General features: G+C 36.2%; 1 protein-coding gene across 3 annotated transcripts in view; it reads left to right on the forward strand.

Annotated features, from left to right (window-relative positions):
- The window catches only part of LOC130231161 (synaptotagmin-2), a 115,955-nt gene extending 96,418 nt beyond the window's left edge, over nt 1-19,537 (forward strand). For all 3 annotated transcript variants that reach the window (XM_056460602.1, XM_056460604.1, XM_056460603.1), the window contains exons 5-9: nt 4,553-4,720; nt 10,095-10,262; nt 13,519-13,636; nt 13,723-13,856; nt 16,932-19,537. In XM_056460602.1, the coding sequence (XP_056316577.1) occupies nt 4,553-4,720; nt 10,095-10,262; nt 13,519-13,636; nt 13,723-13,856; nt 16,932-17,147 (804 nt within the window). In that variant the 3' untranslated portion in view covers nt 17,148-19,537. The remainder of the gene's footprint in view (nt 1-4,552; nt 4,721-10,094; nt 10,263-13,518; nt 13,637-13,722; nt 13,857-16,931) is intronic.
- Nucleotides 19,538-20,190: the final 653 nt, after the last annotated feature.

Below are 20,190 nucleotides of genomic sequence, written 5' to 3' on the forward strand. Positions count from 1 at the left end.
CCCGAATACTCTGACTTAGCTGAGGTCTTCAGTAAGACTCGAGCAGCCTCACTGCCCCCTCACAGGCCTTATGATTGCCCCATTAATCTATTACCAGGAACCTGCCCACCCCGCGGAAGATTGTACTCCCTCTCTGGCCCTGAAAGAGTTGCTATGGAGAAGTATCTAAAAGAGTCCCTAGATAGTGGTTTTATCCGCCACTCCACGTCACCAGCCGGGGCAGGATTCTTTTTCGTTGAGAAAAAGGATGGCTCACTCAGACCCTGCATTGACTATAGAGGTCTCAACAGCATTACAGTCAAGAATCGCTACCCTCTTCCTCTAATGACAACAGCCTTCGAGATCCTACAAGGAGCTACCATCTTTACCAAGCTGGATCTCCGTAGTGCATACCATCTCGTCAGGATCAGGCAAGGGGATGAGTGGAAGACTGCGTTTAACACTCCCACTGGCCACTATGAGTACCAAGTTATGCCCTTTGGACTAGCCAACGCACCAGCTGTCTTCCAGTCGTTTATTAATGATGTACTTCGAGAGATGCTTAACATCTTTGTCTTTGTCTATTTGGACGACATTCTCATCTTCTCTCATAACCACCAGGAACATGTGAAACATGTTCGGAAGGTATTGATAGAACTTCTCAAACATGGGCTATTCGTGAAGCTAGAGAAAAGTGAGTTTCATGTCTCCTCTGTCTCTTTTCTTGGATTCATTGTATCTAAGGGCAGCTTGCAGATGGATCCCAGCAAGATTAGGGCAGTGCTGGATTGGCCGCAGCCTACCTCTATCAAAGAGGTGCAGCGTTTCCTAGGGTTTGCAAATTTTTATAGGAGGTTTATTAGGAACTTCAGTTCTATTGCCGAACCACTAACTTCCCTGACCAAGAAGGCGAATACTCCTTTCACCTGGAACTATAAGGCCAGTACAGCCTTTAACACCCTCAAACAAAGATTCACGTCAGCACCTATCCTCACTATACCAGATCCTGAATTGCCTTTTATCCTAGAGGTGGATGCATCAGATATAGGGGTTGGAGCAGTCCTATCCCAAAGAAGTAAAACAGACAAAAAACTTCACCCATGTGCCTTCTATTCCCATAGACTTACGCCGACTCAGGCCAACTATGACATTGGAAACCGGGAACTACTAGCTATTAAACTAGCTTTGGAGGAGTGGAGGCATTGGCTTGAGGGAGCATCTCATCCCTTCCTCATTTGGACTGACCACCAGAACCTCATTTATATACAAAATGCCAAGAGACTGAATGCTAGACAAGCTAGATGGTCACTGTTCTTTAACCGGTTCGAATTCACACTTTCCTTTCGCCCAGGGTCCAAGAATATCAAGCCTGACGCTCTCTCAAGACAGTTCGAACCTTCTGAGAAGCCATGCTGCCCCGAACCCATCGTGGCTGGCTCCAGAATTGTGGCTCCAATACTGTGGGATATGGAATCCTCAATCAAAAAGGCTCAGCAACATCACCCTGATCCAGGAAATGGACCATCTGGGCGCTTATTTGTCCCTAAATCTATGCGTTCTGATGTCTTACAGTGGGCGCATTCCTCCTCCCCCTCAGGGCACCCCGGTATTACCAGAACCTACAAAGTGATTTTGAGGAAGTTCTGGTGGCCAATGATGCGGAAAGATGTGCAAGAGTTTGTTTCTAGTTGTCCCACCTGCGCTCAGAGCAAAGAACCCCGAACTCGACCCCATGGACTCCTTCACCCACTATCCATCCCGAGTCGACCCTGGTCCCATATCTCTCTTGATTTTATTACAGGATTGCCTCCGTCTCAGGGAAATACAGTAATCCTTGTGGTGGTGGACAGGTTCTCTAAGATGTGTCACCTGTTACCATTACCCAAGCTTCCCACTGCGAACCAGACAGCTGAACTACTAATGAGACATGTCTTTAAGATGCATGGCTTTCCGCAGGATATAGTCTCTGATCGGGGTCCCCAATTCTCATCCAGATTCTGGAAGGCTTTTGGGCGGCTCATTGGCTCGTCGATCAGTCTGTCCTCCGGCTACCACCCCCAGTCTAATGGGCAGACAGAAAGGGTAAACCAGGAAGTAGAAAAGACGCTAAGGTGCCTGGCAGGAGATAATCATTCCAGCTGGACCTCCCAGTTAGTTTGGGTAGAATTCGCTCACAATACTTTGCATCACTCTTCCATTAATATGTCTCCTTTTGAATGTGTCTATGGCTTTCCCCCTCTTCTGTTTCCTGGTCAGGAACCACATGTTGAAGTGCCAGCTGCCACCCGGTTTATTAACCGCTGCCGGCGTTCGTGGCAAAAGGCTCGCATTTCCCTCAGAAAGGCTGTCCACAATCAGCAGAAACAGGCCAACAGATATCGCAGGGCAGGACCCTCCCTCCGAACTGGCCAAAGAGTATGGCTCTCGACCCGAAATCTTCCTTTGCGGGTAGAGTCACGTAAGTTGGCTCCACGCTATGTTGGTCCTTTTAAGATTATTAAGAAGATCAATCCTGTATCCTACCGGCTTCTATTACCCAGGGCCCTGAAAATACATCCGACATTTCATGTTTCTCAACTAAAACCTGTTCTTTGCTCCACCCTGCATCCCAACAGAGCACCCACACCTGCTTTACGCATTGTTGATGGCCACCCTGCTTTCACTGTCCGCAGACTACTTAAGTGTCGCCAGGTACGAGGGAGGACACAGTACTTGGTCGACTGGGATGGGTTTGGTCCGGAGGAGCGCACCTGGGTCTCAGCTAAAGACATTTTGGACCCTTTCCTCATCAAAGAATTCCACCAGGCACAAAGGGAGCACCAAGGGAACGTCAGGAGACGTTCTTAGAGGAGGGGCTACTGTAATATCTCAGCACTTTATCACGTCCTCCAACCCACCAGGGGGCGCAGATATTGCCCTATTCTCCCCCACATTAGATGGCGGTAGTGACTCTTGTTCCTCCAAACTCCCCTGTAATCAGCCTAATCACCACCACCTGATCTTTGCCCTATATAAGATCACTTCATATCCTGCTCTGTGTTCAGTCCTGAACTCTACCTCTTGCTGCCTCGTCCAGAGTCCAGTTAAGCTATTCTCAAGTCTGTCTGTCTGTTTGCTTGCTATAGCCCTGTTTGATTGTTCTGAGACCCTCGTGTCTATTTTATTTTGTATGTATTTTAGGAAGCTCAGCTTTCCTATTTTTGTTGTACTTTTTCAACCCTGGCTGTAGAGAGATACATTGTCTCTCCTTTTTGTAAAGTTTTCTTCAGTAAAGACTGTATTTTTTTTTGGAACTCATACGTTGTGGACTAACTTTGTTTCTCCTCTGCTCCTGGGCCACCAGTTGCTGACTTAGCTCATGTAGTTAGAACTACTGCTAACCACACCGTAGACCCGGGTTCGATCCCCACTCAGATCATTACAATAATATAATATAATGTAGTATAATATAATGTAATATAATATAATATAATATGGGCTGCACGGTGGCGCAGTGGGTAGCAGGTTCGCCTCACAGCAAGAAGGTTGCTGGTTCGAGCCTCAACTGGGTCAGTTGGCATTTCTGTGTGGAGTTTACATGTTCTCTCTGTGTTGGTGTGGGTTTCCTCCGGGTGCTCCAGTTTCCCCCACAGTCCAAACATATGCGCTATAGGGAAATTGGGTAAGCTAAATTGTCCATGGTGAATGAGTGCATGGTGTATGGGTGTTTCCCATTGATGGGTTGCAGCCGGAAGAGCATCCACTGCGTAAAACATATGCTGGCGGTTCATTCCACTGTGGTGACCCCAGATTAATAAAGGGACTAAGCCGAAAAGAAAATGAATGAATGAATAATATAATGCATATCTCACCCTGCAAGACCAAAGACCATTTACTCACTGAAGCTAAACAGGGCTGAGCCTAGTCAGACAGAGCCTGACAGAAGTAGTATTTTACATGTGAACTGTTCCTTTAACTAATACATCTTTTCAGAGTTGTCTGTATGGTGGTCTCGGAGATAGGTTGTGCTCGTGCTGTGCTGTATTTTTTACTAATGACCGTGTTCAGTCGTGTGCTTCACTTTCTGCTGAGTCACAGCTGTAGGTAGTAGAGCTCCTTACAGCTCACCAAGATGACTTTAGACAAACACTAATGACAGTAAAACCATATTGCTGCCTGGTTTTCTAATGCAATCAAATCCCATTTTTAATATGCACAGAGCCCTAGAGGGTTGTTATGCTAGAAAATAACATGTACGGTTACCAAGTAAACTGACCAATGCAGAAAAGTTGTCCATATGGAGACAGATAGATGACGCGAACATTCCATTACATATCATGGACAGTGTTAAGTTGTTTTGTGGAGTTTATTTGGTGTTTTGCAAAGAACTAGGTCAAAATAATCCTTTAGGTATCAATAGTATGTCCATGTAAAGTTGTGTACATTTTACCTTGATACTAGTGGTGGATAGTAACTTCACCACTGTCATTAAATGTATATTATAAGTTTGTCTTTTTATTTTAAGAATCTTGTAAGTTTGCTTCAATACAAAATAAGCTACTCCCCTACATATCCTAAATGTTTATTTCCTCAGCTGACCGTGGGAATCCTGCAGTGTGCCGATCTGATCTCCATGGACTCTGGAGGAACGTCTGACCCTTACGTTAAAGTCTTCATTCTACCAGATAAGAAGAAAAAGTACGACACCAAGGTGCATAAGAAGACCCTCAACCCAGTGTTCAATGAATCCTTCGTCTTCAAGGTAAGCCGTTATATGTATGAAATGACTAACGGCTCAATTAACAGTTCAATAAAGAATTAATTATAGTAGTATACTACAATACATGTTTTATTTACATACATAATTTCGAAAAACAAATGCAAAATAATGAAATTATATTATCTTCTAGTGTTCATATTGCATATGGCCTTAAGAGAGACAGTTTTAGTGAAGACTGAAACTTTGCAAATGCTTCACGACCATTTAAATGCCCTCTTTAAAGTGAAAAGGATCTAGTTATATCAGTGTCGGCACACTTTTGCAATATAAATTAATGTTTGTTATATTATATTTAAATAAGTGCTGTGAAACTATTAATTCTGATTAATCACATCTAAAATACCATATGTAACTACATACATACATAACATAAACATACATAAAATACTATATTTGTACCTATTCTTACCTATTTTTTATATAAATACTTCTTCTTTTCATTAGCGTTCCTATTCGTCTTCTTCTTTTTCTTCTTCTTCTTCTGCTGGATTTAAATGGCAGCCCATATAACCGTACGTGGGAAAGTTGTATAATTTGGCACAATAGCCGCGTTTCCACTATCGCGCCTAAAGCGAGTGAGCCAGGGCGAGCCAAGGCCAGTCGCGTTTCCCACATCACTTCCGGGGCGTAATCGGGCCAAAGCGGGGCTTCCTTGGGGCCAGCGTCCGGCCTTTTTCGGCCCGCCGAATACCTTGGGCCAAGGAGGGCGAACTGGGGCTTCGGGGCGGGGTTACGTACAAAGGCGGAGTTTTCCTGTCAGGTAAAGAGGAGACAAGATGCTTTCTTCCCTTACATTTGTTTTGCTATCGCGCTAGCCTTGCAGCCAAAATCTGTGTTGTAAATGCAGCCGAACTCGAATGTCCTTATCCAGGGATCGCTGTCTGGCCTTACACCAACAGACCACAAACAGTAAAAAAGCAATCGCTTCGGTGTTCTCCATCTTCCAGCTCTCGTAGTGATGCCAGGTTGTGTTTGTGGTTATAATTTGAGTTTTTTGTTCCCGCTGAAGTGGGCGGGTTGTGTGACGGGTTGTGTGACGTTTGATTCGGGGGACGTTCTGGGGGCGGTGTTTGCGTGACGCGCTGCGAGCAACTAGCCCGACAGTGGAAACGCGACATGATTTCGGCCTCATTTCTCAACCTCCTGGGCTATTGGCCCGGCCTGGCCCGATTAAAGCCCTGGCTCGCACTGGCCCGATAGTGGAAATGCGGCTATTGATAGAGGGCAGTATCAACATGAACCACAGCAAACCTGAAGTCTCTAACTCAAACTCTCTAGCGCCACCGCTTGTCCAAAGTTTCACTTACGATTATCGTTATAACTTTTGAACCGAATGGGCTACAGTCAAAAAATTTTCCTCTGAATCCTTGGCTCAAGCCAATTGAAACGCACCCTATGACATCATTTTCTGTCATAAATTTTTTTTGCTGTTTCGAATTTTTCACAAAACCTGTTTGATCGAACTCGTCCCAGGCCGTTTATCCAATTTTCACCTAAATCGAATCACATGATCTACAGACCATGATGACCAAAACTTCAATTCAAGTTGATTCGACCAACCGTTTTTGTTTAACTTGCGAACAAATCTAACGCAGAGCTTGCAAAAATCTACTGCGCCTCAAAATAACCACCACACATAAATTTGGCAACAGCGCCACCTAGTGGTTGTGTGTTTTACACCCTTAACTAACCATCAATAATGAATCTTCCAAAATGGATAAAAATGTGGATTGCATAGGTTTAATGTGGTAAAATTGACATTGAATTGTTTCTTGGGTCATGCCGAGAACGTTGATACCAAACATGCCATAATACAGCAAACTTCCTGTCCGCCATATTGATTTTGTTCAAAAACGTTTTTTTGGGAACTCTTCCTCGACTGTTGATTCAATTTTCACCAAATTTGACTCCAATCATCTTCACACCATGCTGACCAAAAGTTTTGGAAATCATATTGATTAGCGAAACGGTTGTCGTTTACAGCATCAACAAATGTGTTAGCAGTCAATGTGCATCTAAGGCTACGACTCTGCAATACTTACACATATTGACACTGATCTTTAGGTCTGTCATTGGCAACTCACAATGACCTCAACACATAAATTTGGTAACAGCGCCACCTATAGGTCACGAGTTATTAACCGTTTACTAACCATTAATAATGATTCAGAAATTTGCTTATAACTTTAGTCTGCATATGTTTATTGTCATATAAAATGATCTCAACTTATTCCTTGGGTCATGTCGATTGATACCAAATATGCAATATTTGGCTAAACTTCCTGTCCGCCATATTGATTTTGTTTAAAAAGGCTCTTTTGCAAACTCCTGCTAGACCGAGTTACAAATAATACAAATAATACAATTAATACGAGTTACAATTAATAGACCTGCTAGACCGAGTTAAATATCACCAAATTTAACTCGGGTCATCGTCAGAACATGATGACTAAGTGTTGTGAAATTCATGTCAATGGGCAAAACGGTTTTTGTTTACAGCATCGACAAATGTGCTGGTATAATGTCAAACTGCATCTGAAGCTGTCTCTCTGCAATGCTTAAATATATTGACACCCAATATAGGTTCTTCATTGTCACCTAACACTGACAACAACACATCAAATTTGTAACTACCACCGTTTTTGGCCTCTGGACTGCTTTGCTCATTCTGGCTGTAAAGTGCTTGGACCCTTAATGGCTGCTTGCAGCTACATTTATTATTATTGTTGTTGTTATTATTATTATTATTATTATGTTGTTATTATTATTATTATTATTATTATTATTATTATTATTATTATGTTGTTGTTGTTGTTGTTGTTATTATTATGTTGTTGTTATTGTTGTTGTTATTATTATTATGTTATTATTATTATTATTATTATTATGTTGTTGTTATTGTTATTATTATTGTTATTATTATTATTATTATGTTGTTATTGTTGTTGTTATTATTATTATTATGTTGTTGTTATTGTTGTTGTTATTATTATTATGTTCTTATTATTATTATTATGTTATTATTATTAATATTATTATTATTATTATTATTATTATGTTGTTGTTGTTGTTATTGTTGTTGTTATTATTATTATTGTGTTATTATTATTATTATTATTATTATCATTATTATTATTATCATCATTATTATTATTATTTACTATCATACACATGTATTATGCTTTTCCCATATCTCACCTACTTTTTAGACTGAATCTGTAGGTTTTTGTATGTTAATTATATTTTTATTGAATATTTTTAAATTAAATTATTCATTCCTTAATATTTTCAAAATAATTTTTCATTGAAATTCAAAAGATTTTAATTAAATCTACATAAAACTACTTAGTCAAATAAAAAATTCTGCCAGCGTTAAAATAAAATATATATTGATATTATATTATATAAGAAATTATTTATTTTTAAATAATTTTTTTTTTTACTTTTTTCCTTACATTCACTCATTATTGAGAATCAAATACACTATAGTTTTAATCGACAAAATGTATAGTTATATAAATATTTTTGAATGTCCAGAAAATATAAATATAATGAATCATTATTATTATTATTATTATTATTATTATTATTATTATTATTATTTATACTATTATTATTATTTATACTATTATTATTATTATTACTATTATTATTATAAAATAACAATTATTCACGTCCAAACAGGCCTGAAATGCATTATGATGTTTAAAAACAAAAACGTATAAGACCTGAAAGCCCAGACTCGCACACTGTATAAGGACTACAAGGAACGCACTGATGTTGTTCAGTCATTAGTGTTCATTGGCTGTTTTCTGCAACTCCAGCGTTTCAGTGCTAAAGCCTCCAGCAGCTCTGAATGAGTGTGTGTGTAATGAGCTCCAGAGGGGCCGCGGATCTCTCTGGTGGTCAATGCTGGAGCTCTAATAGTCTCATTCTCATGAAAGTGATCTAGGACAGGAACAATCGGCCATCTTCAAGCGCCTGCCATACAGTGAGAACGGCTGACTGTGCCTCTAAAAATAAACCAGCATGTCTGTACACTGTACCAGCGAGATGGAGAAAACCCGCAACTTTAGGAGGATTTCTCATGCAAATCATATGTGATTGGTAGTAAATCGTGAATGTGTGATTTTCTTTAAATAATATTAATACAACAATGTAAAGGTATTCACTTATTTTATTTTACATTTTTCCTTTTTATAGGCTTTGATTCACAATCATTGAAATATAAATATAAAAGATGTTGCTTTATATAAATAAATAATATATTTTAATAAAATAAATGTAAAAAATAATTAATATATATTGCAATTAATTATACAAGTAGTAATTAGTCACTATTTTTATGTATTTAAGATATTATCCTGTGATTATTATACTTACAATAAAAAAAAAAAAAATATATATATATATATATATATATATATATATATATATATATATATATATATATATATATATATATATATATATATATATATATATATATATATATATATCTGAAATATATAAGAATGTCTGTGGATTTAGATTTGCAAATATATATATATTTAAAATTCCCTTAAATATTCAAAATAAATCTAAACATATTTTTGCATAAAAAATCACACACACACGCGCACACACACACACACACACACACACACACACACACACACACACACACACACACACACACACACACACAAATCAAACTTTTATTAATTATTTTTTTATTAATTTTTATTTATATTTCTAAATATATAATTATAATGCATAATTGAATTGCACAATATCTTACAACATATTAAACACTGTAATTGTGAATTAAAACATACTAAAATTATCTTTATATATTATATTTATATATTATATTTCACAGTGTTTAATATATTGTAAGATATCATGCAATTTAATTATACATTATAATTATTTTAAAGTGTAAATCAATATTTTAAAACGTTTACTCACACATTTTTACTTGCAAACTGTGTAATATATTTTTAAATGCTAAAGTTCAGATCACAATTCCTGCTATTAACTACTAGCTTATTACCAGCCTATTATTAAGATCTTATCTGTTTATTATAAGCTTTTAAGTATGATTTTATTTTTACTATCACTAATACTGCTCAAAACCTAAGCATTTACTAACTATTATTAACAGCTAATAGGGAGTTTATTAAGCTGGCCCTGTTAGTTAATGGTTTGTTAATAGCGTGAATTGTGACCTAAACTAAAGTGTTATCAAAATATACACATAAACAGAGCACAAACAAAATTCACATTTGATTTATATAACAGTCCTGAGAAAGAAAACTGCAAAACCTCTTTCCTATGTATTAATGTGAATTGTTCTGAATGTTTCCGATGTTAGATCCCATACCAGGAGCTGGGTGGGAAGACGCTGGTCATGTCTGTGTATGATTACGACCGATTCTCCAAACACGACATCATTGGTGAGGTGAAATTACCCATGAACACCTTGGATCTGGGCCAGCCCATTGAAGAGTGGAGAGACCTGGACAGTGCTGAGAAAGAGGAGGTGATTATTACATTCATCTAAAATCACCGTCTGTTTTAGTTACAGTCCAGCGTGTTAAACAGGAACGACAAATGAAGAGAGGATCTACACGCAGTATAAACAGTTTAAGGGCACATTGCATCTACATGCCAATTAATTCCCATTAGATTATAAGAAGACTGTTAGGGTTGGGGTTAGGGTTAGTGTAAGTTGACATGTACTTGCAATAGTCAGTTAAATGTCTATTGAAGGAGCAGTATCAGCAGATATTAAGCAGACACTCTACTAATACTCAACTGGATTATCAAAATAAAGTGTTACTCAATTTATTATCAAAACTAAAGCAAAAGCAAGCAAACAGGGAACATAGACACCATGAGGCAAACATAAAATGATATATACAGTTAAAGTAAAAATGATTCGCCCTCCTGGGAATTTGCTCATCATATTTCCCAAATGATGTTTAACAGAGCAAGGAATTTTTCACAGTATTTCCTATAATATTTTATCCTCTGCAGAAAGTCTTATTTGTTTTATTTCGGCTATAGTAAAAGCAGTTTTTCAATTTTTAAAGCTGTTTTAAGGTCAATATTATTAGCCTCCTTAAGCAATATTTTTTTCAATTGCCTACAGAACAAACCATCATTATACAATGACTTGCCTAATTAGCCTAATTAACCCAGTTAAGCCTTTAAATGTCACTTTACGCTGAATACTAGTGTCTAGTCAAATATTATGTACTGTCATCATGGTAAAGATAAAAGGAAACAGTTATTAGAAATGATTAGTTATTACTCCTAAACTGTCTGCATTGCGTACAGATGTTGAAAGCTTGAGCTCTTGTTGGAGGCAGTGTGAAACCTCAATGGCTAACCAATTTCCAACATTTTTCGGGCTTGCCCAAAAATACAGCCCTTCTGTTATGAAATTGTGACTGGAGAAGAATTGGACTACTCATTTATTACATTATACCTGGGAAAAATACCAAAAATTATCCCAACTATTGACAAATATTTAATTGGAATACTTTTGGGAAGTAGCAGAAAAGCCATAATTGAAAATGGTTTCAGGTTGATCCTCCAACAAGGGCTCAATGGATATGAATTGTAAAGGAAATACACTGTATGGAGAGACTGACTTTTAACCTAAGACTTGATTTAGAAAAACGGACTGAGTATGTCATTGTCTGTGGTGGAAAGAGTACTGAAAAATCATTCTCAAGTAAAAGTACCATTACTTGCTTAAAAATGTAGTGCAAGTAGAGTAAAAGTATCTGTTGTAAATATTACTCAAAGTATGAGTAAAAAGTCGACCTTTCAAAAGTACTCAAGAGTAGTGAGTAGTGAGTGTTACGTTGTAAAAAGCTGATGTAAAAGCTTGTTACGTTGTAAAAAGCTGATGCGTTTACATGTAATTTGAGCATGAATGTGTAAACGTAACATTCTGTAGTGCATTTAGTGATTGTTTAAGGCCATTTCAGTCCTCATACAATAAACATTCTTCATCTTCTCATCAGTACTAAACAATCTCTCAAAGACTTTGGACATCTTCTTGGACACTTTTAATGCTTCCAAACAGTTTGCTGCAATAATAAATCGCCCATGTCTTGAGGTAGTTCATTATGATGTGATTTACCTTCTGTGTGCGATTTGATTGGACAGAAATCACTGATTTTCTAATCCCGATAGACAAGAAAAAGTAAAGTAGTGACTGCAGGTTGAAGGAAAGTAGTGGAGTAAAAGTACAGATACTGCACTAAAAATGTACTCAAGGGAAAGTAAAAGTACACATTTATAAAACTACTTAGTAAATTACAATTCCTGAGGAAAAACTACTCAATTACAGTAATTAGAGTATTTGTAGTTAGTTACAATACCCAACTGGTCAGATGTGATAATGTGCTTTAAATGTATTATGACTTGATTTTATAGCACTTATGACAACTGCTTTGTTCTTTGTTTTTATCTTTTTTTCCCCTTCTGTCCTTTTTTTAATGAAATTATTAGTTAATAAAACTATCATGTTTAAATAAAAAACAGAACTTGAGGAAAAATGATAAAAGATTTAAAATTTAACAGGAGGGCTAATAATTCTGAAGTCTCTATCCGCTTGCTACTGTAAGTGTGACGTCACGTGAATCGGCTTCCGGGTCCAAGCGCTCTATCAAACTGTATGGGGAGACTTATCAAATGGTAATAATAAACATTTACAAAGTGATGTAATACTTTAGAAAATTACGATCACAAATATACAGTGGAAGTCAGAATTATTAGCCCCCCTTTGAATTTTTTTATTTTTCTTTTTTAAATATTTCCCAAATGATGTTTAACAGAGCAAGGAAATTTTCACAGTATGTCTGATAATATTTTTTCTTCTGGAGAAAGTCTTATTTGTTTTATTTCGGCTAGAATAAAAGCAGTTTTTAATTTTTTTAAAAACATTTTAAGGTCAATATGATTAGCACTTTTAAGCTATATATTTTCGATAGTCTACAGAACAAACCATCGTTATACAATAACTTGTCTAATTACCCTAACCTGCCTAATTAAACTACTTAAGCCTTTAAATGTCACTTTAAGCTGTTAAGAAGTGTCTTGAAAAATATCTAGTCAAGTATTATTTACTGTCGCCAGTGCCAGTGGTGTAGTGGTTAATGCGTCGACACATGCACTCTAGTGCTCACAGTGACCCGAGTTCGATTCTGCCTCGCGGTCATATGCTGATCCTTCCCTTCTCTGCTTTCCTGTCAATACTCTCTACTGTCCTCTCAAACAAAGGTGAAAACCCTGAAAAAATAATTATTTAAAAAAAAGTATTATTTACTGTCATCATGGCAAAGATAAAATAAATCAGTTATTAGAAATGAGTTATTAAAACTATTATGTTTAGAAATGTGCTGTAAACAGAAATCGGGTAAAAAAAATAAACAAGGGGGCTAATAATTCAGGGGGGCTAATAATTCTGACTTCAACTGTATATGTCCATGCCTACTATCAGATGGCCAGAAAGTGAGACAGTTTTTATATATTGTTAAAATATTGGTGTCTGATGCAGCAAGTCCAGAGAATGTTGTGTACGCCATGATTTTATATAATATTCACTTTAATGTGTGATAGGACTAAAAAGTGATCATAAACGAATATTTTCTCAATTCAAATAAGTAGCTGCTTGGACTCGGAAACATTTCTTATGTCTCCAATATGCCACGAATTAACAAGCAGATATCTTTCTCCAAAGGAAATACAGGATGACACATATTAATATGCTTTCCCTTCAGCCTGAGAAGCTGGGCGATATCTGCATCTCTTTGCGTTACGTCCCGACGGCAGGAAAACTGACAGTCTGCATCCTCGAGGCCAAAAACCTGAAGAAGATGGATGTGGGCGGCCTGTCTGGTGAGACTTGCAACAGATCCTGAGTCTTCAGCTAAACCAGTTTTTAAGGGTTTGATACAGATAACTGGATGTTTGACCTCTTGCAGACCCGTACGTGAAGATCCAGCTCTTGCAGAATGGAAAGCGCCTGAAGAAGAAGAAGACGACGGTGAAGAAGAACACACTGAACCCCTATTACAACGAGTCCTTCAGCTTTGAGATCCCTCTAGAGCAAATGCAGGTAGAGGTTTCACTTTTAATCAGCATTAGACATTACAGAAGACATGAAGAGACCTGATTAAGGCAAGTCTGCTGAAAAGCATACACTGTAAAACCTGATTAAACTGTTTGATGAAACCAATTACGACAAAGCGTTTATTAAATTAAATGGTTTGAGTACTGTAAACCTTTATTTTTGTAAACGCGGTAGCGGATAGAAAAATAATGCGCGTAAATAAAAAAATGGACATTGTTTTGTTGTTTCTTATTCTGTGTTTAGTTTTCACTTTTGCGTGTGCAAAATTATAATGTGCAAAAGTGAAAACTAAATGCAGAATAAGAAACAACAAGGTCACAAAACATTCACAATTGAAACTGATTTTGTCTAAACGTGTTTCCATTTTTGATTTACACTCATTATCTTTCGGTACACGACCTCGTTGTTTATTATTCTGTTTAGTTTTCGCTTTTGTGTGTTATAATTTTAAACATGACGTCAACTTTTTTGATTCACGCACATTATTTTTACGCGCATTATTATTACTATTTTTCCATTTGCAACCGCGATACTTTTGGCAGGATTTTGATCCCATACATGCACACATATATTATTTGTGTTTATATCGTAAAACATTTAGAGTTTTAGTGACTTAAATATTTTAGGTTCAGTTCTCAAATTGGTTTGATTTCAGTTAATAGATTGAATTAAGTCCAAACAACTATATACAGTGCTCAGCATAACTGATTTTGAAAATTTATGTTTTTTTCCATTTCTCAGTGAATATATGCAATGTATTTTGGTGCATTTATACAAAACCGATTTATTAAACAGATATATTTATGAAAATTATATTTTATAATTTATATTAGAATATAGTATTAGTATATTTTAGAAATTGAAAAATAATACAATTAAATTCAAGCAAAATATTGCATTTTGCTCTTTTGCTCTTGATTGCTCCTCCTTTTTAAATTTTTATTTTATATTTTTCTATATAAATTTTTCATATAAAAGTGGCTGTGCAAGTTTTTGGACTGTTATGGTAAGTTATTTTGTTAAATAAGCTCCAGATTTGGCTTCAGTACTGACTAATTCAATGTATATGCACAAATATAATACTGTATATCTTCCTATAAAACATGTGAATTTAAAAGAGAGATTTGTGTGGGGTGTACTTATATATGCTGAGCACTGTAGCTAATCAAATGGTTTAGCATTGCTTCTAGCATTAGAATTAAATGAACACAAAACATAGAATTAATTAATTCATAACTCATTCAGTTTGAGTTCTGCTTAATACAATTAGTTTATGAGTTACCATAACTTGTCAAGTTTCTTTGTAAGCTTCTTTTTTATTAAGTCAGAGTAACTTTTTTCATTTAGTGATTTTCACTGTTAGGTTTTACAGTGTACAGTAAAGTATTTGTTTTAAATAGTAGCCATGTCAGTAAAGGCTATTTAACTTTTTCACTTACGTTTCAAGCGCCCTGGAGTGATTATTTTTGTATACCTTATCTAAAGAGTATTAATCATCCCTGAAGCACTTTTTGTTTGATTTTTAGACCATTTGAAAATTCTTTCTGGATTTAGGAAAACTTAATTTTTGTTTTATTGAATAAAATAACAAAATATATGCCATATTGTCAGATATATGCTTTATATATGAAACTGATTTACAGACAACACAATATCAATGTTTTGTTTACTTCAGAATAGTAAAGAAACTAATATTTGTGGGAATAACCCTAATTTTTAGACACAACAAAATAAAAACCTTTTGTCTTTTTTTTTTAATAACAATCATTTTTAAATATTGAATGTAATATTATCTGAAATTTGGAAGATATATTATCAGCTCTTTATAGAATAAAATTAATTAATTAATATTAAGATACCATAATTAATCCAGAAAATATACACATTTGATTTAAATAGTCTATATTTTTAATAAGATATATTAAATATAGCTTTGTGGTTATATAAACGAAACTGTTGGGGTTGTATTTCTAATGTATTTTAACATATAGTAAATTACTATATATTATTGTTTTCATTTTGGCCCGCTGATCATTTCTGCAAATATTTCTGGTTACAATTTTGACCAAAATAATGGTGATAATTTAGTTTTTCCGTAATCGAGCATAATTTAAGCTGAATACTATTATCTTAAAAAATATTTAGTAAAATATTATTGTAACACAAGGGTGTGGACAACAGGGTTGAGGATCCAATGGCAGCGTTTTTATTGAACAAAGACCGGTCAGGTATGCAAGGGTCAATCACAGGAGAAAACATGATAATAAAGGGCATAAAGAGTAGTCAAAACCAGGCAAGAGATCGGTTCAGGCAGCTAGCATCAAAAATCAATAAACTAGGTGAGGGTGTGAAAACACGGCATGGAAAACGCTTTGTGATGTATACAGATTAACAACAAGACTCAGCCCTGTGTGTGTGCATGTGAGATGTATATATGTAGAGTTCAGATGCAAAAACCTTTAAGTGTCGTCTGAAATTTCCATTGAAAATTAACGTTTTTCTCAGCTTCCTTTGTTTATGTTGAGATGTTTTACTGTAAAGACCAGGAAAATGACTTATTCTTTGTCATAAATGTGATGTTACTTACATACACACATGAGACAGATAAAAATGCTGATTTTAGAGGAAATTTTCAGACGGCCTTTGGAGGTTTTTGCATCTAAACTCTTCATATAGTCCATGTAATGAGCCCTTGAGCAGCTTCAGCTGTGCATGTTTTCAATCAGTCGGGATCAGGAACCGGTGTGTGTGTGTGCGGTGCATGCTGGGAGCTGTAGTTCGTTTGGTGGCAGATTTATAGTTCTCTAGTGATCCGCAGTAGCTGGATCGCTGGTGACTGTAACAATTATGTACTTTCATCATGGCAAAGAAAAAAAAAGAGTTATTAAAACTATTATGTTTAGAAATGTGTTTAAAAAAAATCTTCTCTCCGTTAAACAGAAACTGCGGGAAAAATATACAGAAAGGCTAATAATTCTGACTTTAACTCTACATAAGCTAATAATGTGATTTTTTTTTTCGATGCACAAATTTGCATACATTTTTCTCTTTCTGCTTCAGAAAATCATTGTGGTGGTGACGGTCTTCGACTACGACAAGATTGGCAAGAACGATGCCATCGGGAAGATATTCATCGGCAGTAAAGCCTCAGGAACGTCACAGAAGCACTGGTCCGACATGCTGGCGAACCCGCGGCGTCCCATCGCCCAGTGGCACCCTCTCCAGCAGGAGGAGGACATCGATGCCTCGCTGGCCGCCCTCAACGCCAAGAAGTAAAATTCACACATGTCAGCCTGACTAACCAACTAACTAACCCACTCAGCAATGCATGACACCCCACACTCATCCGTACGCTTGTTTCACGTAATCGCCAACAAAATCATTAAAGAATATACTTGAAAGTCACACGTTCGCCACATAGACTGGAAAACCGAGGAAGGAGAAACAGAAAAACTCGACACAATTGATCCAAAAATGTCACTGTGCATCTAAATAGTGAAGAGAATATTTTTATAGCCTAGATTCCCCTGTTAAATTCGCTAATTGGGTAAAAATAACAATGAAAATGTTGAAAATAGATGATTTTTTGGGGAATTTCCCCTCAAATTTTCCTCTAACTTTACTTTATAATTATTATTATAGTATATTATTATTATGTAGCTGATATAAAAGCCTGTTATTTCATCTGATTAACAGGAGTACTTCAATTGTGCACAAAAGTAAATGATTTTGTGCAATTTCCCCTTAAACTTTCCTCTGATATTGTTTTATATTTTCACTTTTATTATGTAGCTATTATAAAAGGCTGTTATGTCATCTCATAAACAGGAGTACTTTTATTTTTTCAGGATGTTGTTTGTCGGATATACCGGTTTAATAAGCTGGAATTTTGTGCCTAATCAAAAGTTGAAATAACAAGTGGGTTTATGTTAGAAATATCTACACATTTGCACAATTACAAAGCAATGATCGCATTTAGACAAACATCCCAGGAGAAAGTATAGTGTAGGACTGATCTGTTTACATCGCCAATGGGTAGATTAGACCGTAAGACACGTCATTGTTTTTACATTTATGTGCCCAAAATTAATTAGTGCCATTAGATAGGACTATATTAATAGATGGACTAATAATTCATGAGAGGTTGCAATATAGATTAAAGGGTTAGTTCACACAAATATGAAAAATTGTCAATGATTTACTCACCCTCAAGGCATCCTAGGTGTATATGACTTTCTTTTTTAAGTCGATTACAGTCTAAATGATTAAGTCTGAGTTACAATGACTTTTTCTGACTAGTTATGGCTGCTTCGAAACCTTTAAGATTCTTTTGTTTCGAATTAGTAATGTAATGTGTATTTATATAGGGCGTTTATCATGTATGGCCATACATCCAAAGCGCATCACAATAATGAGGTGGGTCTCTTCACTCTACCACCAGTGTGCAGCATCCACTTGGATGATGCGGCGGCAGCCACAGGATAGCGGCGCCAGTGCGCTAACCACACACCAGCTATTGGTGAAGTGGAGAGACGATCAGAGCACATATCAAATTGGCAAGGTCATGTGATTCCAGTAAACAGGGCTTTATTACATTGATACTGTTTTGAAACGTTTCGGAAATTCAGTGTTTCTCCACTGGGGGGTGATCTGTGTAATACCATAAATCCACATGAATCGTGGGTTCACTCAGATCACCAACAAGTGGTGAATAGCTGAACATGTTTATTTGATTTTACCTGATCTTGGGTCAGTTTTGCTAGATTTTTAGATGCTTTAGTGAGGCATTTGTTAAATAAAATGGAATAATATTAGTTAATAGTCTCTTGTTAGCCTGTGTAGCAGAGCCCAAAATGGAGCAAGTAATATATAAGCCTTGAAAATTGATAAAAGAAAGCATATCATGCAGAGAATTAGCATTTAATAATATTAGATGATAAGCTAAGTGCATTAATAGAGTATACTTTCAATCTAATGTTTGTAATATGTTTGAAAAAACAATTCTAATACATTTTGTCTGAGTTTTTATCGCATTTACATGGTTTTGACCTCAAGGTGTCCCTAGCGTTGGTGTTTTGACCGATTCAGTGAATCATTTTTGAAAAGCAATTAGTTCAGTTGTTTTAAAGCGTTTTTCCCATTGCTAATTTTGACTACCATTTTTTTTTTTCTTTTTTTTTGTGCATTTAGCGCCATCAGCTGGGCAGGAGTGTGAAGTGCTTATGTCGCTACTGTGTTTCTTTCAACTACGCATGCATTTCACACTCCTGTCCAGCAGATGGCGCTAAATTCACCAATAAAATATATCTTAAATGAAGAAGCAGATGACAGTCTCTCGCAAAAGTTACACAAAACAGTTTGTAAAGTATTAAATATAGTTATTTAGGTTACAAAAACAGTACACATTGCTACAGTAGACATTTATTCGCCGCCTGGTGTCATATGAGGCACTTTTTATAATGGATGGATGTGCTTTATTGGACATTCGACCCACCTGTTGCCATTGTAGAACTTAAAAAAAATTACTTTTGACTTGATCTGAAAGAAGTCATATAGACTTAGATTGCTTTAAAGAGACACCACTCCACCCAAAAATGAAAACGTCTTTATTTACTTACCCATCACTTGTTTCTAACCTTTCTTTATTCTGTTGAACATGAAAGAAGATATTTTGAAGAATGCTGAAAACCGGTAATCATTGACTTCCATACTGTTTGTTTTTCCTACTATGGATGTCAATGGTTACAGGTTTCCAGCATTCTTCAAAATATCTTCTTTCATGTCCAACTGAAGAAAGAAACTCCTGGGGGAAAATAAACAGTGTAAATTGTCATTTTTAGGTGAAATATCTTTTTAATGGTGAGTAAATCATGAGATGATTTATATTTTTGTGATGTTTAAATTCCACACTCATCTAGAATAGTTTACACAATCAGTGTAGACACATAAATACACTCTCTTTTACTGTAACGCTGCGATTGCAGTGCCAAAATCCAGACCGCCATGTCTCTCACATTTACAAGAGCTGCGTGATCCCATCAGGCCAGGCAGATCCAGTTCACTAAACTCGGCTGTGAATGTATCGCAGGATCATTATATATGAATTCAATTATTCCTTGAGAGCTCTCCGTCATGTTTTGATGATCTCTGTGTATTTCGCATACATTTGAACACACGGTTGATGTCACTGCCGCCTTTGTTCAGAGCTCCAACTCATCCCTCTCTGAGATGCCAAAGTATTACCTGGAATGGATCAGTAAGTGGCGGTTTAACTGGGCGTGTGGTAAAATTCACCCACGTATACTGTATAGGATATCTG

The sequence above is a fragment of the Danio aesculapii genome, chromosome 6, assembly GCF_903798145.1.
Source record: "Danio aesculapii chromosome 6, fDanAes4.1, whole genome shotgun sequence".
Taxonomy (NCBI): domain Eukaryota; kingdom Metazoa; phylum Chordata; class Actinopteri; order Cypriniformes; family Danionidae; genus Danio; species Danio aesculapii.